The sequence below is a fragment of the Enoplosus armatus genome, chromosome 12 (assembly GCF_043641665.1).
Source record: "Enoplosus armatus isolate fEnoArm2 chromosome 12, fEnoArm2.hap1, whole genome shotgun sequence".
Classification (NCBI taxonomy): Eukaryota; Metazoa; Chordata; class Actinopteri; order Centrarchiformes; family Enoplosidae; genus Enoplosus; species Enoplosus armatus.
In genome coordinates this window covers 14,355,367-14,382,736 of record NC_092191.1, presented here as the reverse complement: position 1 = coordinate 14,382,736, position 27,370 = coordinate 14,355,367, and the positions used below count along the sequence as shown (strand labels likewise).

Genomic DNA, 27,370 nt, shown 5'->3' with positions numbered 1-27,370 from the left:
AGCATCGGCCCGTTGCTGTTATTTTCATTTGTATTGATTAGTCTGTTTCCTGGTATTAGAGATGTCCCTCATTTTTAATTAAAGTTCAAAATGTCCCTTCAGGAGATTGATGCCCACTGATAGCTGAAAATATTTGTGCAGATATTCTATCTCTCTCTTTGCTGTCACTGTGTGTGTGTGTGTGTGTGTGTGTGTGTGTGTGTGTGTGTGTGTGTGTGTGTGTGTGTGTGTGTGTGTGTGTGTGTGTGTGTGTGTGTGTGTGTGTGTGTGCGTGCGCACCATTGTTTATTATTTTAGACATTGTATGTACTTCTAATAGAAAAGAAAAGTTGATTTTTCATTTAAATTCATGTCATTCAACACTGATGGCACCTCCATGCCCCCTCCTCTAACCCAGATTTTTCTCCCTAAAATTCTACTCATAAAAATTTCATCAAATCCTGGATAGAGGATAGTGCTGTCACATGGGGGCACTGTTAAGCTGTAAATTGCATCAGAGTGATATAAGATAGTGATATCCACACAAAATGGTTGCAGCAAATTCACCAATAAACCTCAGCACAATTATAGATTCCACCATTTTAATCTTTTTTCCTCCACCAAAAATGAAATAGCCTGGGAGGCCAGGAACTATATGATTTGCTGTGTGTGTGTTTACTTACCCTCATTTGACTGTTGTCATATTCCACATTGTGATGGGTTTGTCATCAGGCAGGCGTGGGTATGTGTGGGTGGATGCACGTGCCATATGTGGCATCCCACTCTGACAATAATGTGGTATCATAATGGTAGGTTTGCTCTGTCTTTCAGGCATACGGTATGTCTGTACTGCCTTTGAATCTGATAAAAGGCACACGGAGTGTGGTGTATGAACGCCTGGAGAACACAGAGGACATTGATGATGTTGAGCATCAGATAGAAAAGCTGAAATCCAAGGTTGGTCTCACCACTGGCACAATATGTGACTTAAAGACATTCATTTTATCACCAAGTCATGGAATAACTTCAGGAAACAAAACCTAGAAATGAGAAGACATAGATAATTACATGAACCACAATTATGTAAATAAAAAATATTACAAAGCTTGTTTCTTTTTTACACTTCAATATAATCTGAGTGTATAATGTAATAATGAGTGTATAATCATGGATTCATTGAAAGGTGCACATGCATAGCCTCCAGCTGATCAGTCCCTCCTCCTTATCTTTCTGCAGTGCCTCTCTGTTTTAGAATGCAGTTATGGATAGTTGGCATCCTCCTTATTATTCACACACCTGGAATGCAGGCAGCACAAACAGGGAAAGACGTTAAGACATCTATTAGTTGCCAGTGTCAACATGAAGTTGAACACGAATGACCAAGTGCATTCGTCATTCCTCCTCTGTCCCCTGCATAGATTAGATTAACTGAAAACCAGGTGTGGCTGCATTAAAGATTACATACACAGTAGATAACAAGGAAAACTAAAGTGCAACATAGAACACACACTACTGATTATTGGCAGATAAATTATACTTGAATCTTAAGATGTTTTAATGCTTCACATATGCACCCACTGACATAATAATGTATTTATCCAAAGGGATCGTTGCATATGTTTTTAAATGTTAAAGTTTTAAAGTTATTTTTGTTGATGGATATTTTTGGGAATCACTGGGTACATTTTTCCATGATTTGTGCAGTTTACTTTAAATACTGCATGTCCATAAGTGAGCATACATCCATATGTGTAGTTATTGGTTTATTTGGTTGTCTGTTTGTCTTCTCGCCAGTGTAAAGATGGACGTCCCCTTTCCTCAAGGGACAGACACAACCTGCAGGAGCTGGAGGGCAAACTGCAGGTCCTCCAGCGCAGGGGGAGACACCTGGAAATTGCAGAGAGGAACTGCTGCACTAAAGTGGGCAGTGCTCTCAGACCTTTCAAGGTGAGTCTGTATTATGGAATTGGCTCCCATTCATGCAAGTAAATTATATGTCCGATATGACTGTATTGTATACAAAGGCAAATACTTTCAACGTCTATATTGGATGGGATATTACAAACATCATTATTTAGCATTATGTGTTCTGGCCTTCAGCAGAGGAAGGTTAGAGCTGCATAATATACCACAACTAATTTCGTGTTTCTTTACTTAATAGGTAATGTAATTTAAAAATTCTTGTTTGGCCGAGCATCATGCCTTTGTTCATTTTCGCCGGCTTCAACATCTTCCTCCCTAACTGTTCTTTGTGCTCAAGTTCTAATCTGGACTGCTCTAGATTTACTTTTAGTTCTACTTTACACAACTGCATATTTACATGATTCCCATGGGTAGTCTCTTCACCTAATTTACTCTGAAGTCTCTCAGGGAGTCTCGCATTTCTCAGGCAGGATCTCATGGATCCCTGGGGATAAACCAAAGCAACCACAAACTTCTCTTTGATTTTACTTTTTTGGGTTGGCAACCAATACCTGGACCTCATATATGCAATTTTAATATTGTTGTTCAGTTCCCATATTCAAATTTTCCCAAAGGGTTGGGGAAGGAGTGGGGTTATAACACCACTTGTTTAAGACTTAAAAAAACATCACTACCTTTGGATATTTTGGTACCAACACTTCCACTGGCCTAGTCCAGGCAAAGATGATGCACTGATGAGAATTATGGAGAGATTTGTAAAGCGCAGTGTGATTCTGAACCAGTTTGTACCTTGACTAAATCATACACAACCGGCACCAAAATAACCATAACAACCAACCAAAATCCCTCAAGGCTGCCTATTCCAACCAATCCTAACAACTTCCTATATCCTTATCCCAAACCACTTGCTTACCAGCGTGCAACAGCCATGATCATTAGCGTCTTTGTAGTCGGTTTGGAATAAACAGCATTGCATTTTTAATTTCCAAAAAATACTTTATTTGAATTTGAGAAAGCCCAGAGGCTGCCGACATCAGTATGGCTTAGAATAATAGAATCATGGCTGTAATTATTCTGGTGTAGTAAGTAAGTAAGTTGATTTCGTATTGCACCATTTACAGAGCAAGGTTAAAAAGTGCTTCACAATAATAATAACATTGTTAAAAAATAAGACCATAAAAACAGCAAAAAGAAACAAACCAGTTTGAATAAATAAAGTGGTTAAATGTGATGGTGGTGGGTCATTTTTATGTTATTTTCCTAAACCTTAAATAATCAAAAACGTTTTTACTTGTACTGATTTTATTGTTGTCTACAGATTTGGTAACCCTTAGGCACATATCCTGGGTATCATATATAACTTACCTCTTTGCACCTTACAGACAACAGTATTATTTTTAATTTTCTTGAACGGGTATGAGAAGAGTAATAAAGAGTAATCTCCACACCTTCCTATTCATATTTTACTTTACCCAACCCTCATGCACATCTAGGTGCATAGTGCGCATGGATGTGAACATAATAGCATGCATGCTTTACATGCCTTTCTTGTTGGTCCGTACACAATATAGCAATGGCGATGCACAGTCAAAATAGGTTCCACAGATTTAATCACATTTTCTGTGTTAAGGACAGGACGAGTTCCAACATCATTTGCCTAGTTCACATTTTACTTTCCCACTGCTATCTATTTTCCAGTATTTTACTGCACTGCAGGCATGCACAAACATTTTAAACCACTGTCTGTAACAGTTTGTCTTTAACCGAGGGGGTTGCTGCTAATGACAGTCCCCAGACTCAAATTGAAACAGTAATGAGTTGGGAGATTTATTTACTGTATACTCTGGCACTGGTGTAGAGTGATAAGCCAAATGATTGGGATTTCTCCAGAGCAGTTGCACCACTGTTTCTCAAACACATGCTGTTTTTTTTTTTATATCAACCCGTGTGGTAAGCGAAAATGACTTATTGAACATGTGGGACATCTTCTGTTAAAAAGTGCTTTGACCTCACAAAATAATTTCTCTGTTTTTGATCACAAAACAAAGGTACAGAAGCAGTTTTTCAAGCAGAGCTGCTTAGATAAGTAATTTATAATCCACAGCCATTCTCTTTGTTAAGAAAAAGAAGTATGCCAGCTTTTCATTTAAGATATGAAAATAAATCCCATCTTTTCATGATTTAAAAGCTTGTATATATAATAGCTTCCTCTTTAGTGTTAGTTAGTTTACTTTATAATAGCCAATAACTGTGTCTATAACAAATATACGCAATGTCTTTTTTTATTAACACATTTGAATGGCTGTATTTTTCCTCTGTCTGGCCACCTAACTTTTTGAATTGTTGTTCATATCAAGGTGATATCAACAATAATGACAACAAATGTGATGATTAGCAGTTTCTTGATTGTAATTGATGCTCTGCTACAGTCACTGAGAAATTACACCAAGCAATGTTTTGTCATAGCTAATTTGGTTGAATGATTGTGTTTTTATGATGTAAATGACTTTATTTTCTCATAGTTGTTTGCGTCCAGGGATTGACATGGATATGTCAGAGGTCCTAGCATGCTGGAGTGAGAAAATTAATACACATTTTTCTACTTTTATCCAGAGACACGGCCAGTTGTGTGATGAGCTTGGTAACTGATGGTCATTTTCTTCCAACATTGTGCTATACATGACTGGAACATCATATATTTTAATTGTACCATATAATTTGTCTGCTTTTTTCATCACTATGGCTGGTACAAGATATTTTAGTTTTAAAGCCCCCCTTGAAGGTGATCAGTTGATAGGGTTATTGCCTTGAAAGGGTTTATTGCCTTTTTGGCTGCTGCCCACCTTTTGCCTCCCTGGTTGCAACCTCCCTGCTCTGTCTGGGCCGTGCCATTGCTTCCCCCTGTCACCTTAGGCAACAGTGCCAAACTGTGGCTGGCCAAGCCATATGGCCTCTCCTTGACAAAAGACATGACAGAAAGGTTATATTTGCTGACCCAGTTGATGCCTTTGAAAACAAACCTTATTGGGGGTTTAGTCATGGGGTGCATGAGCGCAGAACTCTCATTTGGTTGTGGGTACATGTAATGTATTGTGTTAATTTTGTTGTTTTCTGCAGATAGTGTTGGGCATTTTCTTTATCCTGGTTGCACTGCTGTTCACTGTTGCCCTGTTCATTTCAAAGTAAGTCATGATATGTCAACACCATAATTCTTAACACAGCTTACAAATGGAAAATGGACTGTGTAATTGTTTCCTTTGATTATATTTTCAAATGTGTAATGCTGGAGATGTATGCATATATTGAATTTTTTTCTGTGTTTTTCAGTTTGGATAAAGCTCTCCACTCTGCTGGTGTCAGCTCTGGGTTCATAGTCTTTGGCACCAACCTAACCAATCCCCTAAATGAACTTCTATTAGCCTTACAACCCGTGAGTATCCTCTCATCTCTCATGGTAAAAAGATGATTATCCTCAATTAAGGTATGCTTAAAGCCATATTTTCTAGTTTCCGTCGTCAATACCCTAAATGAAGCATAATTTAAAAGCTTTATTCTTGGCTTTTCTTAATGCACTTGTAATACTGTTTAAAACTTGTTTGTGTTTGTGCTTCAGTATACTGCTGGTGAACTTTGAAATAACAAAATCTCAACTACAAAAGCAGCTACATACGCTAAATGAGTCATATTGCCTTAAATGTCAATTAGCGGTTTGTTACTTTTAGATACGGTCCGATGGGCACAGCTTATATTTTACCAAAGGCCATAAGATAACAAAACTTCAAAAAGGGAACTTTTACACCCATATGAATCATTCTCACAAGTGCATTTTGCATTCTGTAGTAACTTCAAAATAATGAAATTCTCCAAGGGAGCAGGGCTGAGAGAAATTCCAATATGACAAGCATAGTTATCACAGATGTAAGAGCACAATAGATGTTAAATGGCAGGGATGAAGGATAGTTGCTACAGTCTTGCAAAAGTATGTGTTGTATAGCTGGTACAACTGTTTTTTATGAACCAGCTGTTGATCTAATTCTGAAACCACTCTTTTACAAGGACATGCACAATGACGCAAAGATTATTATTCAATAAATTGTGCAAAACCTGGTAATCTCGAAAAATGGGGACAAGTGAAATCTACAAAAGGTGGACAAAGTAAGGAAAATCCTTCAGTACAATACAGTCTAATACAGCCTTGCCTACTACCTTTTAAATGATAATGATTATCATATGCTATGCTCAACACCAGGCTGTCCGCATACCCAATCAAATGGTGGTTTTTATACTTAGTTTTAGGGGGGATTACTGCATGATTGAACTTTTTCAAACAAATTTAAAACCACTATACGCTCTACAGGATTCACTTTGTGCATTCAATCATGTTCCATTATATACATCTCTCTGTGAACCACATTTGGAATTACAGGAAGTAAAATGTAGTGTATAAAAGGTACAAAATAAACTGTTCATTATCCATTTGCATTATGCTGTTCACAGGTAATAAAATATTACAAATGATCAATGGCAAAATGTCATTAAATGATTTAGCTAATGTTTTATTTCATGGAACTGCCTTTTGCAATCCAAAAAAATGACTTAGATACTGTTTAAAGAATCATAATTTATTTATTTTCTAGCCTGTTGTCTTGTGTTAGTGCCATTTAAATAATCAAATACTGTTCATTTGTTTCTAAAAAGTCTAGAGGTCAGTGTTGTAGCCAGGGTTTGATTGTATACTTGAACTTAACAAATCTGGATATTTAGCAATCTCGAAGTCAGATTCAAAATGGAAAAATGTACCTATAACCAGAATCTTTGTAATATTGTCCAAAGTCATGAGTTATAGACTGGCAAAAAATAACCATCTATAAGCATTTTTATTTTTGTGCAGCAGTATACCTGTGGATTCTGAAAACCTACATGTTTTTACAGTATTAGCAATGTGGTTAAATGACCAAAGCTTATTTTAATTTTGACAGAACATTAAATCACTACCATTGCTTCTTTCCTCCAAGTCATCACCGGTCTGGACACTGAACTGAATATCCTCAGTTAAACTTAGTATTCTACAGCAGAATTTAGAGAAAAAAATGACTGACAGCTCAGACCATTAAAGAATTGCTTCATAGATAGTGGCATTGATTAAATGTCTAAGGCCAGTGTTTACAAGTATGACTTTGGTATTTAAGGAATTAAATCCCACATACCAAGAACGGGATACTATATAGGGATTAGGTTTGTGGTTAAATCCGAACATTTCAGGTTACAGGACATAATCGATAAATATATATGTTTTATGCACTGTGCTTTTATGTCTAGACTACACCTGTAAAAAATATATTTACTGATTAATAGGAAAAGGTTGGGAATACAGTTGGTGGTCAACAGTGTTGACAATGTCTGACTGCACATTGACCATCTCAGATGTGCTGTAGATTAATTGGACTAGACTAAGTGGTATTGATGATAGTTGCTCATTAGCAGCTCCATGCATTCTTGAGAGGCAGCCTGCCTGAATGTTTGGCTCTGAAAGCAATAATGGCTTTATATGTGCATGTGAGAGATGTAGCTGACCTCTGTCCTTGGTATCACAGGTTTTCCCATTGGATTATATCCTGATCACAGTCATCACCATGTACTTTGTAGTCACATCCATGGCTGGCATTCGCAACATGGGCATCTGGTTCTTCTGGATAAGGGTAAGCAAAGGCCCTATTTCTATGTTACCTTAAAAACTGTGCAAATACACTATTAATTGCACATTAACAGTTTTCTTCTTTTTTCAGCTGTACAAAATAAGACCCAAGAGAACTCGCCCCCAGGCTCTCCTCTTCCTCTGTATGATTCTTCTCTTGATTGTCCTTCACACCAGCTACATGATCTACAGCCTAGCACCACAATATGTCATGTATGGCAGCCAGAAATATCTTGTACAGGTGAGGAAAAATGTTTGTACATGTCCGTGTATTTCTAGTTTTTTAGTCTCGCTGATGAGAGCTAGCTCTGAGGATGGGGCTCTAACGATGGCAGTGTCGGTCAGTCAGTGGGTTCAAACCACTTTCGTCCAGCTGGGTGTAGGCAGCAGCAGCATGGTCTCTACGGGCTGGTAGCGGGGCTTTTAGACTCTTGTTCTTTTTGGTTTCTGTCTATCTGTATTAGACTATGCGGCTATTATTGTGTGTGGATCTGTTGTTTGACAGTCTACCCTCTGTGTGATGTGATGTAGCTCTGCTCTCTCTCTCTCTTTCTCTGTGTGGGTGTGTGCATGTAGTTTAGATAGACCCATGTGTCTATGCTTCCTCTCAAAAAATCTTATAAACAACATAATTAAAATGAGCCACGGTGTTTCTTTTGCTGAAACATCCTGTTTTTAAATGAGAGAAAATAGCCTTTTTGAAACCAGCTCTCTATGACTCACAGGGTAAACATGCCTTTTTCCTTTCTGCTGCTGTCTTTTCACCTACAGTATTTGAATACATTGTCTCTCAGTGTCATTTATACCAGTTGTACAGTACCGATGCTCCCATTCAAGAGTAGAAAGTAGCATTAATTAGAAAAAAAGTATGTACAAAATATAAAAAATAAGAAATAGAAAATAAAAATATACACATTTACAATATTTAAGTGAAAAAATAAAAGTAAAAAATATATACAATAGCAATGTATATGTATGTATTATGGTTTTATGGTTGTCCTACTCAAGCTACGGCCTGTTTGTACCGCATGAAGAAGTTTGTGTTGTTTCTTTGCTAAACAGATACGTGCCTCTTGTGTTTTGTGATCAGAGTCAGATGCCCTCAGCAGGTCCTACATCTGGGAATGCTACTTTTGGCACTACGAGGATCTGTGATGCTGACGCGCCTGAGGGTAAGTCTGTCATCTCTGCTAGCACAGTAAGGTAGCGCTGGTCCAATAGTGAGATGTTGGAAGAACTTGCAACACATCAAAGATTTATTCCTCACAAGTCGAGTCTATACTAGAAGAAAGGAAGGACAGGGTACGACCCGGCCATGTCGTGTAAAACACTGCTCAGTAATTTTTATCACCATTCATTATTCACTAGGGAGGGAATAATAATAAAAAGGACAAACATTTAGTAATGCAGTCCATGGCCTTTTGCCGTCTCCATGCCAACACTTATTACAGTAAATCAGCCATGAACACACAAATGTGTGAATGTACATCGTACCAATGAGCTTTGTCGCGATAATTTATTCATTTGCCGAAATGGGCTCTTGTTGGTGGTGGAGCAGATATGATGCACTTGTCATATTTGGTTATAAAGCCAGATAAAGTCTATCTATCTATATAGATGGATAGATGTCTATCTTTATCTCTATCTCACTGAAGACCTATAAAATAATTAAATTATTGTTAAATAGATGTACAAAGGTTTAAAGGAAACAAACAAGATCATGAACATACATTCTTTGGTTTACCTCATTCCAGTTATCTCCACTTTTACATTCAGACTGACTGTTAGACTAAAACTTAGTCTATTAGTGTGGGTGCTATTAGTGTTTCTCTTGAATTTATCATTTGAATGTGCCAGTCTTAAATGATTATAATCATAGATTCAGTGTCTTGTTCAGCTTTGACATCTAAAAACCAGGGATCGAACCGCTAACCCTGCGATCAGTGGACCTGCTGAGCCACAGCCACCCCTTTTCTCTCTAGTGTGAATGTGACCTTAATATATTTGTTGCGTGAGGAGTTTTATTTACGTCTGTAGCCAAATTGTCAATTGTATTATTTATTGCATCTTTGGGTTGCATGTTAAGACCATGTTATCTGAAGAGTTCCCTACAGTATGTCAGTTCTTGGAAAGAAATTCACTATAGTGCCTCCCATTAAGAGTGGCATGTGAGTTTGGACCTGTTGTGGAAGGAAAGTTTGAAATGACGATGAAGTGTATGCCCGAATACAGCAAAGATGTTAGAGATAGCCATTATTGACTTGGTTTTCATGAATAATTTTCACTTTATCTGAGTTTACTGAAAATGCATCGAGACAGGGTAAGACAGGCAGAAAATAGAAAGATAAAGCAGAGGCAGGAGAGTAAGTGCAGAGATCAAAGGCAAGATATTATTTGTTTACAATAATCGGATGTGTAGACACATACATTTAGGTTCTCCTGTGAGCAGGATAAACAGTGTTTTACACATTGTAGCAAATAGGCTTCGGCCAAATTAATTAACTGATAGCTGTCTTGAATAACCTGTAAAGTTGATGTTGAATCACTGTGGACTTCATCAAAGATGTTGCTGCTGCTCGTTGTCGTATTATTATGTATAGTATTGCAGTTATACTGGTGAAAGAGATGGCACACTGTTGGTAGTAGATGTGGAGATAAATAGATACTACTGCATTTTCTTGAAGGTTGAAAAATTGTCATATGGGATAGATTGCAAGGAGTCTACCATTTGCCTCAATTCAGAGCACAGCGATGCATATTCAAAGCCACACTCTATGACACACCATTAGTTATGAGGCACAAGGTACTTCCTGCTGAAAATGTGGCCCTGTACTGTATGTCTCATTGAAGCAGTGTTTTCTCATACGAGCGTCTCCTAGAACCACCGCAGGAGGAAGTTATAATATCGTTTATGGACAGTTTGTGTCAAGAGTTTCAATTGCAGACACACAATGGACCACACAGGATATAATCACTGTCTCCAGTCCAGAGGAACTGGAAACATTTCTTGCGTTTAGTATTTCTTAGATGTAGAGTTTAATCTGTTAAAACATTATGCTGTACTGTAAATCAATCACAGAAATTACACCAACAGGTTACAAAATATCAGTCCATCAGTGACCATTGCATTTGCTTTTGTTAGAAGTGCCAGTGCAATGAATGTGGTAAAGTAAAACATAGACCAAATTGAAGACATAATAAAAGATCTATCCATCCATCCTTTCTAATCAGAATACTGATTGTTTTGCTTGTGAGAGAAAAGGTTGTTATAGGCTTATACTTTTGTTGATTTAAGAGAAATTTTGCTGTGATTTTTCTGTTGAAAAGTGAACCTTTCTTGCCGAGTACAATCATTGCAGAAAGAGGAGCCAGTCTCTCCAGTGAAATGACACCTGTGGTTGGCAAACACTTTGACATGATTGACAGATGAAGTGACCTGAGTGGGACCTTGCTCGTCTAAATAGGAATATCTTGAGAGTGATTAGCTAAACTACAAACTGAATCAAGAAAGAACAAGAAGTGATTTGGGTATTTGTTTGGGCTTTCAGCTGTGGGTTTGGTTAATGGTTGGTGGCTATGGTTAATGGTTGGTGGCTATATCAGGGTTATACAACAAGGAGGTGCTAATTTGTCACTATGTTATCCACATACTGCATAATGAGAACCAATTTTATATCAAAACACAACGATCCAGCCACCTGTGCAATTACATCAGTTTCAACTAACATTTAAAATGACATAAAAATAAATTACAATGAACATGATGTTTTAGTTTGGTTTCCTTTCATAACATCGACTGTACGTGATTAATAAGGTTTCATTCAATTAATACAACTATGTTTACACGTGACAATAATGCCAATACTGCCAACATACATAAATAATAATTACATAAACTGACAATCCCCCTTAATACTCCTGTTTACACGACTGTTCAGACAGAATTGTGGAAATTAATTAGCTTTTCTTTGTTTGGTTGTTTTCCTCAAACAAATAATTTGTTTCCTGACTCTGATTCAGCTGCGATCCTGCAGCCCTTTATCGTGTTGTTTATTGCAGCCTGGAAGCTGTGCTGTATCTGACTAGAAGAGGAGTTAAAGATAGCTGTTGAAATTAAGATGGATTAAGGAAGTGCAATAAAATCAAATGTGTTCCTGGTCACCACAGGACCCTCAGGGGGTAAGAACAGAAATCAGTTTTTGCCCAAGTAGTGTTAATTACTGAGGGCACATGTCAGAGGCTTGTCGGATGTGTTAATTTACACCAACGTTTTGGCACTCTTCAGCACTGTTATAATAAAGGAGTCGTGGTGCCAGAGTCACTAGGACAATGGCCAGCAGTATTTCTACTCCCTCTTTTGACCAGTTTAGGGGAATTGGTCCTTATTTGGCCATCTTGGAAGTGGCTCCTGCTTTCATAACAGCCGTTGTGATACCTACCACGAGGAGGAGGAAGTGTCAAGCAGAGACAACACATGCGACTGAGAGGGAATACAATCAAAAGCTTATCGACTGATATACTCTGGACAGATTTAATTTGTGTGGGACTCTATCTTTCCCAATTTAAGAAAACAGCTTTTTCCCAAAGGAAAAATATCTGTAGCAGTGAAAAGGTCAGAGAGAGGGATTGGCATAGAGGACTAAATGGCCAGTCAGTCAACCAACCAGCTCATCTAAATGTACTTCACTAATCTGTGTTTGCACTGCAATCCCTGTCCTTTGCTAGAGGGTCAATCTGAAGAACTATCTGAAAAGTCATGATGATTAAATAGACCCAGGACAAAAACTGAGGAAGATCTGCTGCTAGTAAATGGGAAAACATTGTTTTATGTATTGAAAACACAATATATAGAAGAATGTGTACCATATGTACACATACTGTTACTGTACACATACTGTACACTACTATACCTACACTCTAACCCTAACCCTTATTTTGTAGACATCTGTTACATAATGTTGGCATGGTCTGTATATATTGGTATTCAAATATTGTTTTTATTTTTTTTTATCAAATCCAGAGCACAGCATTAGACCAGGCAGCATATTATATCTGTATGCTTTGTAAACATAGAAATAGTATTCTTCATGCAATGTCTCCTGGGAGAAAAGAAATGTTACTGTAGCATGACCAAGAGATTCACAAACATGGATATGAGTTGACATTGGCATATTCTCAAAATTTCAGGCTCCTTGTTGTGGATGTGAGAAATGGGAATGGGAATAAACTGTGCTAGAAAATGGCATCACATTTTGGACAGGCTCTGGAAGGGCGTCACTTTGTAATAGCCTTTAGTGTGACACTGGATCAAAAGACAGCTAAGGCAAAAGTGGGTAGGAGTCCAAGCTGGTGACGGATTGGCCAGTTGATCTCCGTGGTGTAATGACACTAACATCTTGGTGAGCAGGTACTCATTACTGGTCATTATGGTCATTACCACACCATTTCTCATTTACTCAGCATAATGGACATGAATCCTCAGGAGTTAGTTGCCAAGGCCCCAGACAACCTGAACCTTGAAACGTTCATGCTGTTTTTGTGCATTATTGGAAGTTCTGTTCTCTGGACCTCCTCACAGTAGTGATGCTGCTTTCCTCCTTATATTGGCCGCTGTTTATTATACATTTCATCTTAGTCCATTTTATATCCATACTCAATCTCTCTCAAGCCATTGACACAAACTTGAACCCTTGCAGCACTAAATCTCTCCAAGTTTGGTTTTAGTATATGACACCACTTTATTTTAAAGTTCTTAATATATAATTTTATTTTTTTATGACTTCATGAAGGGATTCTCAGCATCAGACGAGGCTGCCTTTTTAAATGGTTCTCACCACCATGAAGCTCATGGTGCTACTTGTGGTGGGTGAGTCGCTTTGATCATAAACTCTGACTTGTATCTAAGTTCATCTACATCTACCATCTGCCCTTGTCAGAAAAGAGGTTTTTTATGTAGTTGTACTTCCCGCCCTCGTGGATGATATGATGATCTACATCTTATGTTTTTCTTTTCTTTTGCTGACTGACAATTGTAGAAGATGTTAATAATCCATCAGACCCATTTAAATAGGCCTTCATCTCACTTATTGATGCATTTGATTTTATTTCATTATGACCACTTCCATCACAGATTTATGTCCATTTCTAATGATCACTCCCTCACCCAAATTAACTGTCTCCGCTGTTGTTTATTGCGGTCATGTTAACACCTCCATCATCAAATCTGCAATACCCATTATTGGTTACATTAGTGCCCTTGACAGTCTAACCAATGATTTTAATGACGTTCTGTCCACAACACTCAATTTCTTCCCAAAACCAAAGCATCTCTGAAAAACCCTGTGCTGTGTGAGTACAGTAATGGCATAATACAAAACCTAAGTATGTCAACAAAATCATTTCTTATGGAAAGGCAGCTCAAAAACTCTCCTCCAGCAAGGAAAGTTTATTTCACACTTAATATCAATAAATCGAACCCCAGGTTTTGTTTTTGACACAGTACCTCAATTTACCAATAAACGCCCTCTGGGTCATTGCTCCAGCTTTTCTGCTGATGATTTTCTTGTTTTCTTTTCACCGTTAAGGTCGACACTGTCAGAGGCAAAATTATAAATATTATGGTACAAGACCCCTCATGCCCGCCTCATTCTAAATGTCTTGCTGGCAGTTTAAGATGAATTTTAAACCATGAGCTGAAGTCCACTTTTTACCTTGGAAGACATATCACATTATTTCTTCTTTGAATACCAGTGATGAAACTTCTAATACAGAGGAGTGTTTTCACACTATGGACTGCTGTCTGTTTCCTAGCAACTTGCCGGTTTCCACCGCATTGTTTTAAAGAGCTTCAGGGGGAAGATGGTCGTAATTTTATGTGTTGCCTCTGAGATGTCAGGTGCCCAAGCAATTTTCAACAGGAGACTCCCTCAACCCCAACACAAATTAATAGTAATTTTCTTTGCATCAAGGGGATCATCATCAATTTGCGGTACAATGGAATATGTCAGTCAAAAGTTATTCTCTTGAAAGAAACATGTCCATCTTGAAATCCACAGACACCCCTTACCTTTTAAAGGAAAATGCAGTTTTAAAGAACATCTGTTTGCTTGGTATTGTTCCTCGACTATTAACACTTTCTGATCAAGATTGGGCTTTAAAGAAGTCTAATTAAAATGATACTCTTTGCTTAAAGCTGCTCTAATCAATATTTTTTTTAAGGCACCTTTTTTTGCAGTAAAAAAGCTCTGATAGATCCACTGTACACCACCTGCCCAGCACCAAACAGCAAATAGTGGGGCATTTAACAGCTAAAGAGCCCGCCATTTCCCTCAGGAGTTGGTGGAGACCAAAAAACAGCTAAAAGGAGAGTGAATATTAGATGCACATCCATCAGGACTCCTGAAACTATTCTCCAAATAATGAGAGTGTTGTTAACAAGAAGTGTGATGTCTACTACTTCTAAAGGAGCTGCATCCCCCTGATCTCAAAAATTACCTTGGTGAGTATTTTAATCATAGTAGTAGTGAAACTAGACCCATGTTGTAAATAGCCGAACTTGGTGTAATGAGTGGTTTAGGTAAGGTTACTTCTACATAGAATGTCTTTTGTTTCGGCATCTGGAGGTCTGCTCAAATGGATTTTCTGAAGTGGAAAAAGATAAAAAAGATTTTGCACAGCGAAAAGATGCTTTTGGTGAACATTAATCTACAACACTAATATGAGAAGCCAGAGATTTCAAAATAGTTCTGTTGAAGGAACATCAGCATCCTCAAAGGACATTGGAATGAAAGTGCTCCGTTGCTTTTTAGATGGAGAGAAAGTAAAAGCATACAGTGTAGGAACACGAGTGCTTGCTGACAGAGAGGCTTTCCCAAAGAACACAGTGTGTGTGTGTGTGTGTGTGTGTGTGTGTGTGTGTGTGTGTGTGTGTGTGTGTGTGTGTGTGTGTTCAGGGTTTTATGCATGTGTTTGTGTTCGAGCGCAGAGATGAAAGTTATACATAATGCATCATGCTACACAGGGCAGCACTCACCCGGGTATCATGAGTCAAGGTGAAATTACCTGCACTCACACACTGCCCCATGCTCTTATCAGAGTACGGTAATGATTTCAAGGTGAAGTGGGTCAGTGGTGTACATGATAATATATTTAGGCAGACCACTGTTGTGAACCATCTGTAGGGCCCACTCGGAGCCCTGCGATTCAGGTGAGCAGCTGGAGAGCTACAGATGGCTGAGGTACTGGAGGAAAAAGAGTCGGGTCGCGGGGATGAAGATAGACTTGTTTCTTCTATTATCTGTTGATCTGAAGCACAAGCCGATTGTTGGGACACTTTCAGAGCTCCCATGCGTCTGCGCCATCTAATCTTTGCTATAAATGAAACAGCACAGACCTGGGTCTTTTTAAAAAAAAAAAATTTTATTCAACACTCTTAGAGGAGGACGCTTTTTGAAAACACTGGCTTTAATGAACAAATTCTAAACCACACTAAGATATTGCTGTGGACCTGCACTGTTCATGGGGTTCAAGTCAGTGTGAAGAGCTGTGTAAGAAACAGTGTGATAGGAGCAGCTCAGCAGGGTTAGCGTTAATGCTCCAGATGGCTCTCTGACATAGCCAGACAGTGTGTTTGGTCTTCACTGCAGCTTTGTCGACTTTCTCTTTTGCCTTGCTCTGTTGAAATTATACATGTCTGATTAGGAGTATATTGAAATATCTTTCTTCCTATTGCTTCATTGTACATGGCTAAGCTAATTAATACATGTGATCTGAAGGGAAGCATTTTTTTTCCCCCCATCTTCCCTTTCTCCCTGTGTATCCACACACAAAAAAACAATTGGAGCACTGAAGAGAGACCCAGACACTGCACGCACATCATTGGCACTTTCCGCATTTGACGTCACCAGCATTTCCCATGCCTGCCAATACCCATTCATGCACACAAAGGGGAATGACTCAGCTTAAGAATTCTTATATTATTCCTGCCTTCTACGCCAGGCAGATCAATAGCACTATCAGTTCTGTCAGAAGCTGGAGAGCTGAGACTCAAAGGTGATGTCACCAGCATAAAGCACAGAGCCGCTCCACTGGCAAAGACAGCAATTGGATTTTATGAGCAATAAGTGAGTCTCTTTCCTCAATTTCTTTTGGTTTTTGATCCGTTTATATTCATGATTCATGTCCTTAGTCGTAGCAATAAAATGTCACTTTGAGGAACACTACAGAGTCGAGTTTTGCTTTCCTCTAACGAGGCCAGTTTGAAAGGTGCTCCAAGAAAATGGCTACAATAGAAATCAGTGTCAGGTTCATTAAATGGATTACTTCTTTATATCGTTTAACCTTTAACTCATTTCATTTGGGATTTTTTTATAATTTACATACACTCAGGCTCGCATTCACATGTAATACTTTGTGTTATCATCAAAAACAAGGGGTTAAATAAGTAAGAAAGCTGCTGCTTGGTAAATCAGGTTAGCTGGCGAGGAAAGCTTTTCATACTTTTTGTTAGTGGACTCCTCCATCTACTGCATGCCAAGGACTTCACAGGTAAACAGAGACGCTCTCTCAACTGGTTTACTCATGACCAAGGCTGCACTTTGTTGTAGGATATCAAAGGCACATGCAAACAGATCCATTTCAGAATATATCCATTGTTAGGAAATAGAAGGGCCAATGAGATATCTTCCACATATTTTGAAGTCCATATTAACCAAACATTTATAACGATAGGATCTATTTTAGACCATATTGAAGGACAGTGATCATTTGGGTATACGTATGTCGTGAATTTTATTTGAAAGTCATTTGAAATTTGCCACTTCACATAATAATCTGGAGACCAAATGAAGCAAATGATGCATCCCCTTTACCTCATCAGAGAATCTGGGCTACATGCATAACCCATAGCCTGAGGTTCGGTGTCTTCACAATTTGATGGTGTCTTGTTGTGCGTCTGGGCTTTTTACCTTCTGCCTTTTCAAAGTGTAATACTGGATATATTTGATGCAACACTCCAGTAAATGTTACACCTTTCCAGTTTTATCTATTGGTTAAGCCGTATTCACATTGACAGTGACATGGCTTTCCTCTTTTCAGAAGGCTGGTTGTCTTCTTTAGTTGCAGTGACAAAATTGCCTGAGGCACTGGTCCATGTAGTAATAGGAGCCTGTTTTTGTCTCTAAAGTGAGTGCAGACCCCTTTATAACAAGCGCTACACTTGTGCAATTATAAACATGGTGTAGCAATAGACGTGTCACGTTTTATTGCACTCATGCTGTTTTTCTGGATGATAGTGAACACCACGAAGAAGTTACTTCTCGTATTTCTATAAAGACAGAATTCCTGTCCTCCGGCTATATGTCTGTCTTTTTTCCGTCCTTCACTCCTCCTTTAACTGTGCGTGATTATTCTTGTCTTAACTTCCTCCTCATCAATCACTTTATAGAAGAAAATTGTCTTTTCTTACTTTCTATAATGATTACTTCTTTCTTTCCAGGGTTTCTGTATCAATTAATCATAAATACAGAGGAAAAAGCATCATGGCAGAACATTTACATTTTAAAAGGAATTGGACTGTACCTTAGCTTATTGGGAGGCCTTTTGACAGTTTGCTGTCACTTTATGTATATTGAAAAGTAAATTTGACAATTTGTGATAAAAAAAATTTTGACCTCAAGTTCACTTACTTCGCTATTCTCAAAGGTTTCGGCCATATCTCACAGCCTTCTTCAGCAATGGCTGAGAAAGTGAACCTAGAGTTTCTATGACAGATGTTTCTTTTCAATGTCAAGAATGTAGTGGAGTGAATGCAACAATATTTTAAATTCTGCTTTTTGGGAAGGACAATTGTATTTTTGTGCATCCTGCTAATTTCCTTTAACAATACTTCTCAGATGGCACATATTCAGGACTTGTTACTGGCATCAAAGTTATGAAACAACACATTTTGCAAACTTTAGTGTCCTCATTTTTATTATTTCTATCAATAAAAATGTAAAAAAAACTATCTATTTGTCAGTGTCATGCAGAAACTTTGCACCTGGTTTCAGATTAATTAGATGTTTTCTGTAGTTATAAAAACATAACAGGTGTCACAGTGAAAAGAAAAAAAGGCAAAAATCTGGAAAAAAAATACCTTGTTGGATTCAAAATATGTTCAACAATCAGCCATCTTGTGTTGAATACAAAAATATATATGCTGTTACTCTTTGTATTTAATTTTACTTGTATTTTTTGCTGTTAAGTTGTATTCACTAATAACAGCAAGAGTTAAGAAGACGTCCTTGTGTTTTGTCTGTCCCTTTCAGACCAGTGCACTGTGACAAGATCCTATCTTTTCCTCCACAAGTTCTGGTTCTTCAGCACCATCTACTACTTTGGTAACTGGGCCTTTATTGGGGTAAGTCCAAGGATGTAAATAAAATGTCATCATCTTGACTTTAGGTAGAGCGAGAAGTACAGTAGAATGTTAGAACTCATACAGGTTGGATATTGCTCATTTTTGGCAAAGATGAATGAGAAACAGTGAAAATTGTAATTTTGTATTTTTTGAACAATAAAACATTTACAGCAACAGCATCTATAAAACATTTAATTTAGTTGAAAAGCAGTTCGAGAGTATTTTCTCGGGGAGTGTGAGAGCAGAAGCACATAATTTAATTTCTTTGGAGAAAAAGGTTACTGGAAAATGATTTTTCCAAGACTGCACACAGCTAATCTCCTCAGCAAAATATTTAATAGCCTCTTTCCCGGTGCTGTTGATGCATTCTATCGATCAAATGATCCTTGTGAAATATTTCCTAATGTGTGCTTTGCTTATCATTGTTAGGCCTTCCTCATTGGTCTGGTGGTGTCTTGCTGCAGAGGGAAGAAGTCTGTGATTGAAGGAGAGGTGGAGGCCGATGACTCAGACATAAGTGATGATGAATATGTGCACTGAAAATCAGTATTCACTCGGACGGGTGTGTAGATATTCCAACCATAACTTAAAGGGACTAGAAAGTACAATTTATAAACAAATAAATGGATGTCAGTAATTTGTCATAATTTAATTTATTGGTTTTAAGGAGTTATTGCGGTGCTGTCTCGTGGATTCCAGCCTTGTTTTGAGTTGACACATCCCTCCCCTTAATGAGACCGCTCAGACTGATTGTTGTGTCTTTCGAAGTCAATATTATAGATGACTTTGGGATTCTGGGAGCGTCCTCCAACTCAATCTTACCTTGAGAATTCACTTATCAACAGTTTGAAACTGACACAAATTGGTAATTTTTCTACTGGAGGAGACACACTTATTGCGGCAGCAGAGACTGAGTCGTTCACTGCTCCAGAACTTTATGTCCAAACTTTATTTGGAGACAGAGGTTGGACATAAACTTAATTTTTACTTTCTATAAGCACTTTCTAGACTCTCTAAATGGTTACTGTATGACAATATATCTATAGTTGGCTTTAATATGCCTTTTAAGATAAAATACTCAAACTGTTCTGTTTGCTTGTTTTCTGAAAAGCTAATTGGTCAAAAAATAATGATTCCTAAATTTGATTTGGTTGTTTTTGAGATTAAATATAGTGCTATAGGGTTTGCTGCTTTTTTCCCTACATTTCAGTGTTTGCAGTCTCAGACTATTATTTAAGCAAACGTTACTGTACTTGCATACCTGCACTGTGTGTGAAATGTCAAGGACCACTTGCGGCTGTCGTGTTTTCAGGTTTCAGTTGTTCTTGGTTTTTATTGAAATGCGTTCTACTGCTTTTTTTGCCCTCTGTTGGAAGAACATGAGAAAAATAACAATTAATCAAAGATATGGATGTAATTTTCTTTTAATTAAGGAGTACGTTATCTACAGCAGGCTTGTGACATAGAACTATTAATCCTTGTTTTCAGCTATGTTTGATTTCTTTTCACTGTATTTACTTTTAGTGTCAAAATTAATGCAAACTGTTGGTTTAATGGACAGTTAACAAACTGACAGGAAATATGAATATGAATTATGTTTTATTTTATTAGGAAACCAAATGTTTGTGCCTCATGAATGTACAGTACCATGATGGGCACACACTACGGTATATGCTACCCTAAATTAGCGTCACAGAAATCAGCCTGAATGTCGTGAGTTTAGTTTTTGTTTGCTTTGAGATATTATTCTGGTCACCTTCACTGAGGATCAATGGAGCCGACCTCTGGAAATGTGGTTAGATGATGACGACAGAAGCTGCGCTACATGTAGTTTGGTTGAAAAGAATGCTGTCAATAATTTATGATTCCTGCATTTAAAGAAATAAAACCATTTTAAAAACACTCCATATTTTTGACCCTTCCTTTTCGTATTCAGTGTAGATTTTGCCACTTTGCCACAACGTAATGACCCCTGCTACGAACTCAGCTACTGGATAAAAAGAACCATAACATGAATGTTTAATATTTCAGCATGCTAAAATTTGCATCACAGTTACGTTGAATAGAGCGAGCTACCATACATTCTAGTTCTTTACAGAGGAAGTCTGTGCTTTTGTTATGTTTAAATAATTTGTTTTTAATCACATAGTATCTGTATTACACATTATGATGACCCTTAGAGCAAATGATTTCTGTAATACACATTGTACGCTACATGCCTACTGTCAGTAATTTACTTGTTCAGAGCTTCAGAGTGAGTTAGTTGAGCAGCTCTAATTTATAATGCCTGTGTGCATCTGTTTGAACATCTGTTTATTAAAACCAATAAAATTCCTTGCAACATAATGCAGGGAGCATCTTTTCAGCAACTCGGCCAGTTTGCGTCAAAACTGTCCTCAGCCGTTTTTCATTACCCTGCTATGAAATACTCCCCCAAACATCTGACCATTTCTCATATTGCTGTTCGTAAAACATGTTGGCTGCGTGGTTTTCTTATGAAATCTCTCTCTCTAATATAAAATTTGTGATGAAGATGAAACAATTGAAATGGCCTTTAATTCTGTGTTACATACAGTGTTTATCTTCATTAATCCCTGACTATAACGAGACAAAATTATGACCTGTGCGGCCAGATTTGAGAAAAGCTCTTATGGAGCTGTAAAGTACGTAGCCACAATCAGTAACTCTGTGAGTGAGGAAGGATATTCTGCTGCTCGCAGCTCAGGTTTTGACACTTAAACAAGTTTTAGTTAGTTAAGGACATGTATCAAGTGAAACTGACAGTTCAATACATCCGTCCTTGGATTAGCATATAACTACTCAGCGCTTGCTTCGGATGGATTTGCATGAAATTCTGAGTGCATGTCCAATTAGAGTTTGTGGTATGCATACCTTGTCATAACTATTGTGCGAGCCTGCTTTGAGTTAAGCCATTATGTGATATGCCACCCCCACATTCACTAATAAACCAAATGAGCCTTGAGCCAAAAACATGGAGCCCAGGAACTCTAGCAGGGAGGGTTTGTGTGATCAACATGTCAGATCAGAGGATTTTTTTGCTGTTCAGAGTACAACTGTTCTTGTCATACCCCCTTTTTCAAAAGCCAGTCTTGTCTTGCAAGCCTTCTTCCCTGCATCGCGTTTTAGGCTACTCTTGCAAGTTTGTTTGTGAACAATGAACACATTTTAATGAATAAATGAATGAATTAGTTTAGGAAAAAAAAAAACATTTTGCAGGGAGCTACAGTATTGGTGAGATCTGCCTGAGGGCCATACATAACAGATGCATTAGATGTTTGTACAAAATTGTGTCATTTGTGTTGGTGATCATGATTTAATCCCACATACATATTAAAACTCAAATTTTTATACAAACTCACTTTTGCTCCAGTATTTAATGTCCATTTGATCCTCATTTGATTGTCTTGGCCAACTGTTTACGTAAATGCCACTTGCAGGGACACCTAATTGCTTTGGGACTCAAGCTCTCAGATCTCTGAATCATTTTAAACCACAAAAAGAAGCCACTAAACCTCTAAGCCAAGAAAGCAGTGGGGGTTCAGACTCAGATCAATTTGAGACCTTAAAGAAAGCTGTGGTCTCATTACATCCCAATTTGTACCCTGCCTGACCATCCTGCTAATTATCAGCTCAACAACGGATTCTTTTTTTATTTTATGTGAGTATCTGATATCACCATTTGGAAAAACTAAAAAACAAAATCCAAGCAAAAAACTGCCCACTGATTGGTTGTCTGACACAACATGAAAGTACTATTTTTTTTCTGAGGCAGACCCTGTTTTCAAATCAGGCAGAGATGATTGTGTGGAGTACTGTAGATACCAAGAGGAATTACAGAACAGTATAGCCATTGTCAGGGGCCTCTGTAACCATCATCTATCTTACTGCTCCACAGGATGAAAGACCGTAATACATTATACAGTGCATGGGTAAGTACCTGCTGTGGAGTCTTCCAAACTTTCCTTTTTGTTTAGGTTTTCAGAACTTTTTCTTCTTTTTCCAGTGCAACTCTTCTGGAGAGTACACTCAAAGTCTTACAGTTAATTATAGCATTACCTATTTTCTGACACATGTGGTACACAGTTAGTTAGCTAACTCCCTGCAGTTTGTCACCAAGTTGGATGATACTTTTTTTGCTGTCGTTTGGCAGTGGCCAAACCGTCTGTTGGAACTAAACACAGTTCAGCTGAGACTGATGGGAATGTCATTATCTAGCTTTATAGGTAATGTAATTTAGTCGTAAACCAAAGTATTGGTCAAACAAAAGTTTTAGGTGATGATGGCGCTAGATGAGAAGTAAGGGGACCGGAAGTTATTACAATTAGGGGGGTGTGAACTTGAGTGTCCAGTGAACGTAACTATTACTATTTTGCCAAACATTACACCAATTTTCTTCTTTCCAACATTAGCTGGAATGGTGTCTGTGATTTTAGGGTGGCCCCAAGCCTTTCCTCTGGGCTTTAACTCTTCTGACAGGCCCTTGATAGACAAACAGTTTGTCTTACCCCTCAGTCATCCCTCCGGGGAGGAAAGTGATGCAGGATCAATGTGATTATGTTGATTCAGTGTTTGCAGCCCCTAAGCAGGTTGACCTCTCTGCTCTTATTGGCCTGTGGGACCTGCCACTCACTCTCAAATGAAGACTTGTCCAGCAGGCTTGTCAACACGTCCCAGCTCCATTTAACAACGACTAAATAATACAGCTTTCCATTTTCAGACACACAGGACGTTTTGTTAACAGACTAAATACTAAATATTCTGCGGGATCGAGTGTAAATTATTAAAAGTCAAGTCAATCTTAGTCAAATTACTCTCATTAACTGAGCTACAGAGACTAATCTAAGCTCCTGCAACAATTAAGTGTTCACACAGTGAATGATGCTTGAATGTGTTGGCTGTCAAGATAAAGGTGGAAGCGTGTTTCACCCCAATACATTGTGCAGTATTCTTGGAGGAAACTACCACATAGTTAAAAGGAAAAAAAACATGAACTGAGCTGCATGACGTGTGTAGAATTTAGATCACAAGTACTTTTAAACTCTTTTAAAAGTATTTCTTGACACAAAGGGAAAGGGAAAAAAATGATTGAACTGTCACAAATAGCATTTTAGACTAAAATAGGCCCTTTTAGACAGTTATTTGCATGGTAAAGTTTGTCATGCTCAGTTGCTGGTGAGTCACTACGTACATGGCACACTCATCTGACAGAGCTGATGAAGAACTTTGATCCCACACACATTTAGAGGTCCACATTTGAATACCATTAGATCATATAAGCGCATAAAATGATCTCGGGAGGCACTGAAGCTTGTCTGTTTTCATCTTTCCCAACGATATCCATTCTGTGGAAGAACAAGTCTCTCAGCCATGCATCTATTGAGAGTAAAATAAGTTTCAACAGCTGCACGACTGGTAGATAAAAAAATTGCAGTCAATAGCTTATGTCGTGAGCTTTCCTACGATGACCTTGGCTTGCATCTTATAGTGTATGATGCACTCTGCTACTTGGAAATATGACGGTGTCTTTCAACACAAAAACATTAAAAAAAAAAATTATTTTTATTTTAGTTTCTAAATTGGGACGTCATACAAATACTGTAGTGTCCTCTGACACTGGCTAATAAATGCACTCCAGTAGCAGAGCGCCATTATGGTCTCTCAGTACTGGGGTCCCTTTAATCTTTAGCACAGGAACACTGTTCCGGCAATGGCTGGAACGATATATATATATATATATATATATATATATATATTTGCCATCTCATAACCCCTCATGCCTTAAAGTACTGGTGCAATATCACTCCCTGAAAATAAGTCTTTCATAAAGATGATTTATCTCTCTTATCTTTTACATGTTGTCAGGATTTGTGTGAAGAAAAGGACAATTTTTCTGAGTAAAAAACTGTACTTTCACATTCAGAGCTCTCAGAGCCTCTAACAGGCAGCAGTACTGTATATAATTAACCTAATTATGCATGGTAGTCTAAATTGAAATGCACTGTAAATTCAGACATTAATGTCTAGACTGAGCTTTCATGTAATCAACTTAATTTATGTTGCGACGACATTAGTGTACAACTGAGAGTCCTCATTAATGTAATTCTGTGTTTATTGTCTGCTTCCCCCGTTTCCCTTGTCTTCAGTCTTCACTGATGGTGCAGATCCAACTCACTCCTCCTCCTCCTCCTCCTCCTCCTCCTCCGTCTCTTCCTCTTCTCCTGCTGGGCGGACCACTGCTCCCCAGAGGAGGGACTCTCACAGTGCGTCAGAAGTGTCAGCCATACCTTCAGACCACCAGACAGGACAAACAGGATTTTCCCTGAGCCCTCACACCCTCCTCCCATTCGTGCTCTGTCTGGTCCCGTCTGCTCAGGAAAATCTTAACTGATCTTATGGGGTGAACCTTCTGGAGGCACAGAAACATATTAGGAGTTTGAATGTTTCCTATCCATAATTCAGAAATCAGATGGGGGGGTGGGTGGATTTATGAGGCGAGCCAGGAAACTTAACAGTACTAACCTGAGTGGACCTGAGCTCCACGTCACCAGAGGGGACAGTATGTGAGGTACTGGAGACTTTTCAGATAATCCAGTCTGCACTAAACTAAACTGGAGACGAGATTGGATGTTCAACAAAAGTCCAAAGTCCAAACATTTTTTATGCATTTTTGACACTGTCAATCATGCGTTATTATCCTAAATCCTAGATTTCACCATTAATAGTCTACTCAGGGATAGCTGTATTTTCATATACAGTCGCATGCCCATCATTTGATTTCATGCATTCAAATGTTCTCTTAACAAAACAACGTGAGCAATGAATTCCACAACCAACAAACCACATAAACTTGACACAACCTCTGAAGCAGTACGAACATATTTCCTCTTTTATTTACATTCCTTTTCAAATGTTAACATTTTTCGCTATAACTTTTGATCAGGTTGGCATTTGTTCTCATTAAAATAAATTGGCACAAGTAAAACATATGTAGACAAAAGTTTATTTACACCATACAACATTTTGTTTTTAAATATTTTATACAGAGCTGCAGATGAGAGAGCTTGCTGGGATCCTTCAAGCAGATTCTGCAGTATTAAAGTTGTGAAATATATTATTTATATAAAAGTGAGTATTATCTTTATTGCATTTAAAGCAATGAAGAATGTAGCTTGACAAACATTCATTTTAATATGACAGAAAAAATCCTCTTTGCCTCCCATGTTTTATATTATAAAGTAAAAAGTGTAGTAATGGCCAAACAGACTGTTATAAACTTTTTAAAAACCTGCATAAATATATACATTGTGCTCCCGGGTCCAGTTTTATGAAATCAAGACTAGACCCAATGAAGCTGGGACGACATGGCATGTCATTTGCTTTGTGAGGTTTCATCTAGAGAGATAACGTTTTTTAGCCAATTCCTCAACAGATAATTTGAAACACATGATGGTAAATATTGTACACCAGGCTGCCCCACACTAAGTACACTAGTGAGAATACAAAAAGTAACACTGATGTTTTTTTCCCTTTTTTTCTTTTTTCTCTCTCCTCAGTCCATATATTGTATTGGCACATAATGTCCCTGCCACACTCGTATTTTCCAGATATGTATGCCAAGGCTGTTAGAAAAGTCTGTTGCTTTATTCAGTGCAAAATACATCCTTTTCTCCTCCTTTCCTAGTTTGCATTTTCTCCTTCACCCTCTAGACCTCTGTTTGGAAGTCTCCCTCCTGGACGTCTAAGGGTAAGTTGACACACTTTTCCCACTCTGCAGGCGTCATCTCCAGTGAGTCCTTGGTGTCAGATTCTAGTACATTCATAGTGGCGTAATTCTGGTACTCACAGGCTGGATTGTAGCTCTCCCATGGGTTCTTGTTTGGCATTGCCTTGTCCTGTGAACATGGCCAGTGGGGTGTGATATTAGTGGCATGACATCCTCTGCTGCTAACCTGTCATATTTTACAAAAAAAGACTTTTCCAGTCAAGTCAATTCATTCAAAAAGGACATTATATGAGTTCCTACCCATTGCTAATTGAAAATAATGGATTAATGCTGTGGAAAGCATCAAATAACAAAAGATAATGGCAGTGTATTAAATGTGACCATGCTTACACTATTATCATGGAGTCATAGCAGAATTGTGGTTTCCCCAAGCTCAGAAACTGGTGCACTATCTGGGCTTCATGTGTGAGCCATTCATCTGAATGTGCTCTCATTGACAGTCCCAAAGACACCATTGCAAAGAAGGGAGAGAAGCTGATCCCAGTCAGGGAATATAAAATGGATACTAATGTCTGCAGCCAGCTCTGCAGTAGATTCATTTGGGGAAAAAAAAGAAAAAAAAGAAAAGGGG

General features: G+C 38.1%; 2 protein-coding genes across 2 annotated transcripts in view; one reads left to right on the top strand and one right to left on the bottom strand.

The window, feature by feature from the left end:
- lmbrd1 (LMBR1 domain containing 1) overlaps positions 1 to 19,705 on the top strand; it is a 51,300-nt gene extending 31,595 nt beyond the window's left edge. The window contains exons 8-16 of the mRNA XM_070916349.1: positions 811 to 936; positions 1,774 to 1,926; positions 5,020 to 5,084; positions 5,230 to 5,332; positions 7,497 to 7,601; positions 7,689 to 7,838; positions 8,688 to 8,769; positions 18,904 to 18,995; positions 19,425 to 19,705. Coding sequence (XP_070772450.1) covers positions 811 to 936; positions 1,774 to 1,926; positions 5,020 to 5,084; positions 5,230 to 5,332; positions 7,497 to 7,601; positions 7,689 to 7,838; positions 8,688 to 8,769; positions 18,904 to 18,995; positions 19,425 to 19,535 — 987 coding nt within the window. The 3' untranslated portion in view covers positions 19,536 to 19,705. The remainder of the gene's footprint in view (positions 1 to 810; positions 937 to 1,773; positions 1,927 to 5,019; positions 5,085 to 5,229; positions 5,333 to 7,496; positions 7,602 to 7,688; positions 7,839 to 8,687; positions 8,770 to 18,903; positions 18,996 to 19,424) is intronic.
- A 7,014-nt stretch (positions 19,706 to 26,719) lies between these two features.
- Positions 26,720 to 27,370, bottom strand: part of adgrb3 (adhesion G protein-coupled receptor B3) — a 108,401-nt gene continuing 107,750 nt past the window's right edge. Inside the window, exon 30 of the mRNA XM_070915556.1 lies at positions 26,720 to 26,908. Within this exon, the coding sequence (XP_070771657.1) occupies positions 26,720 to 26,908 (189 nt within the window). The remainder of the gene's footprint in view (positions 26,909 to 27,370) is intronic.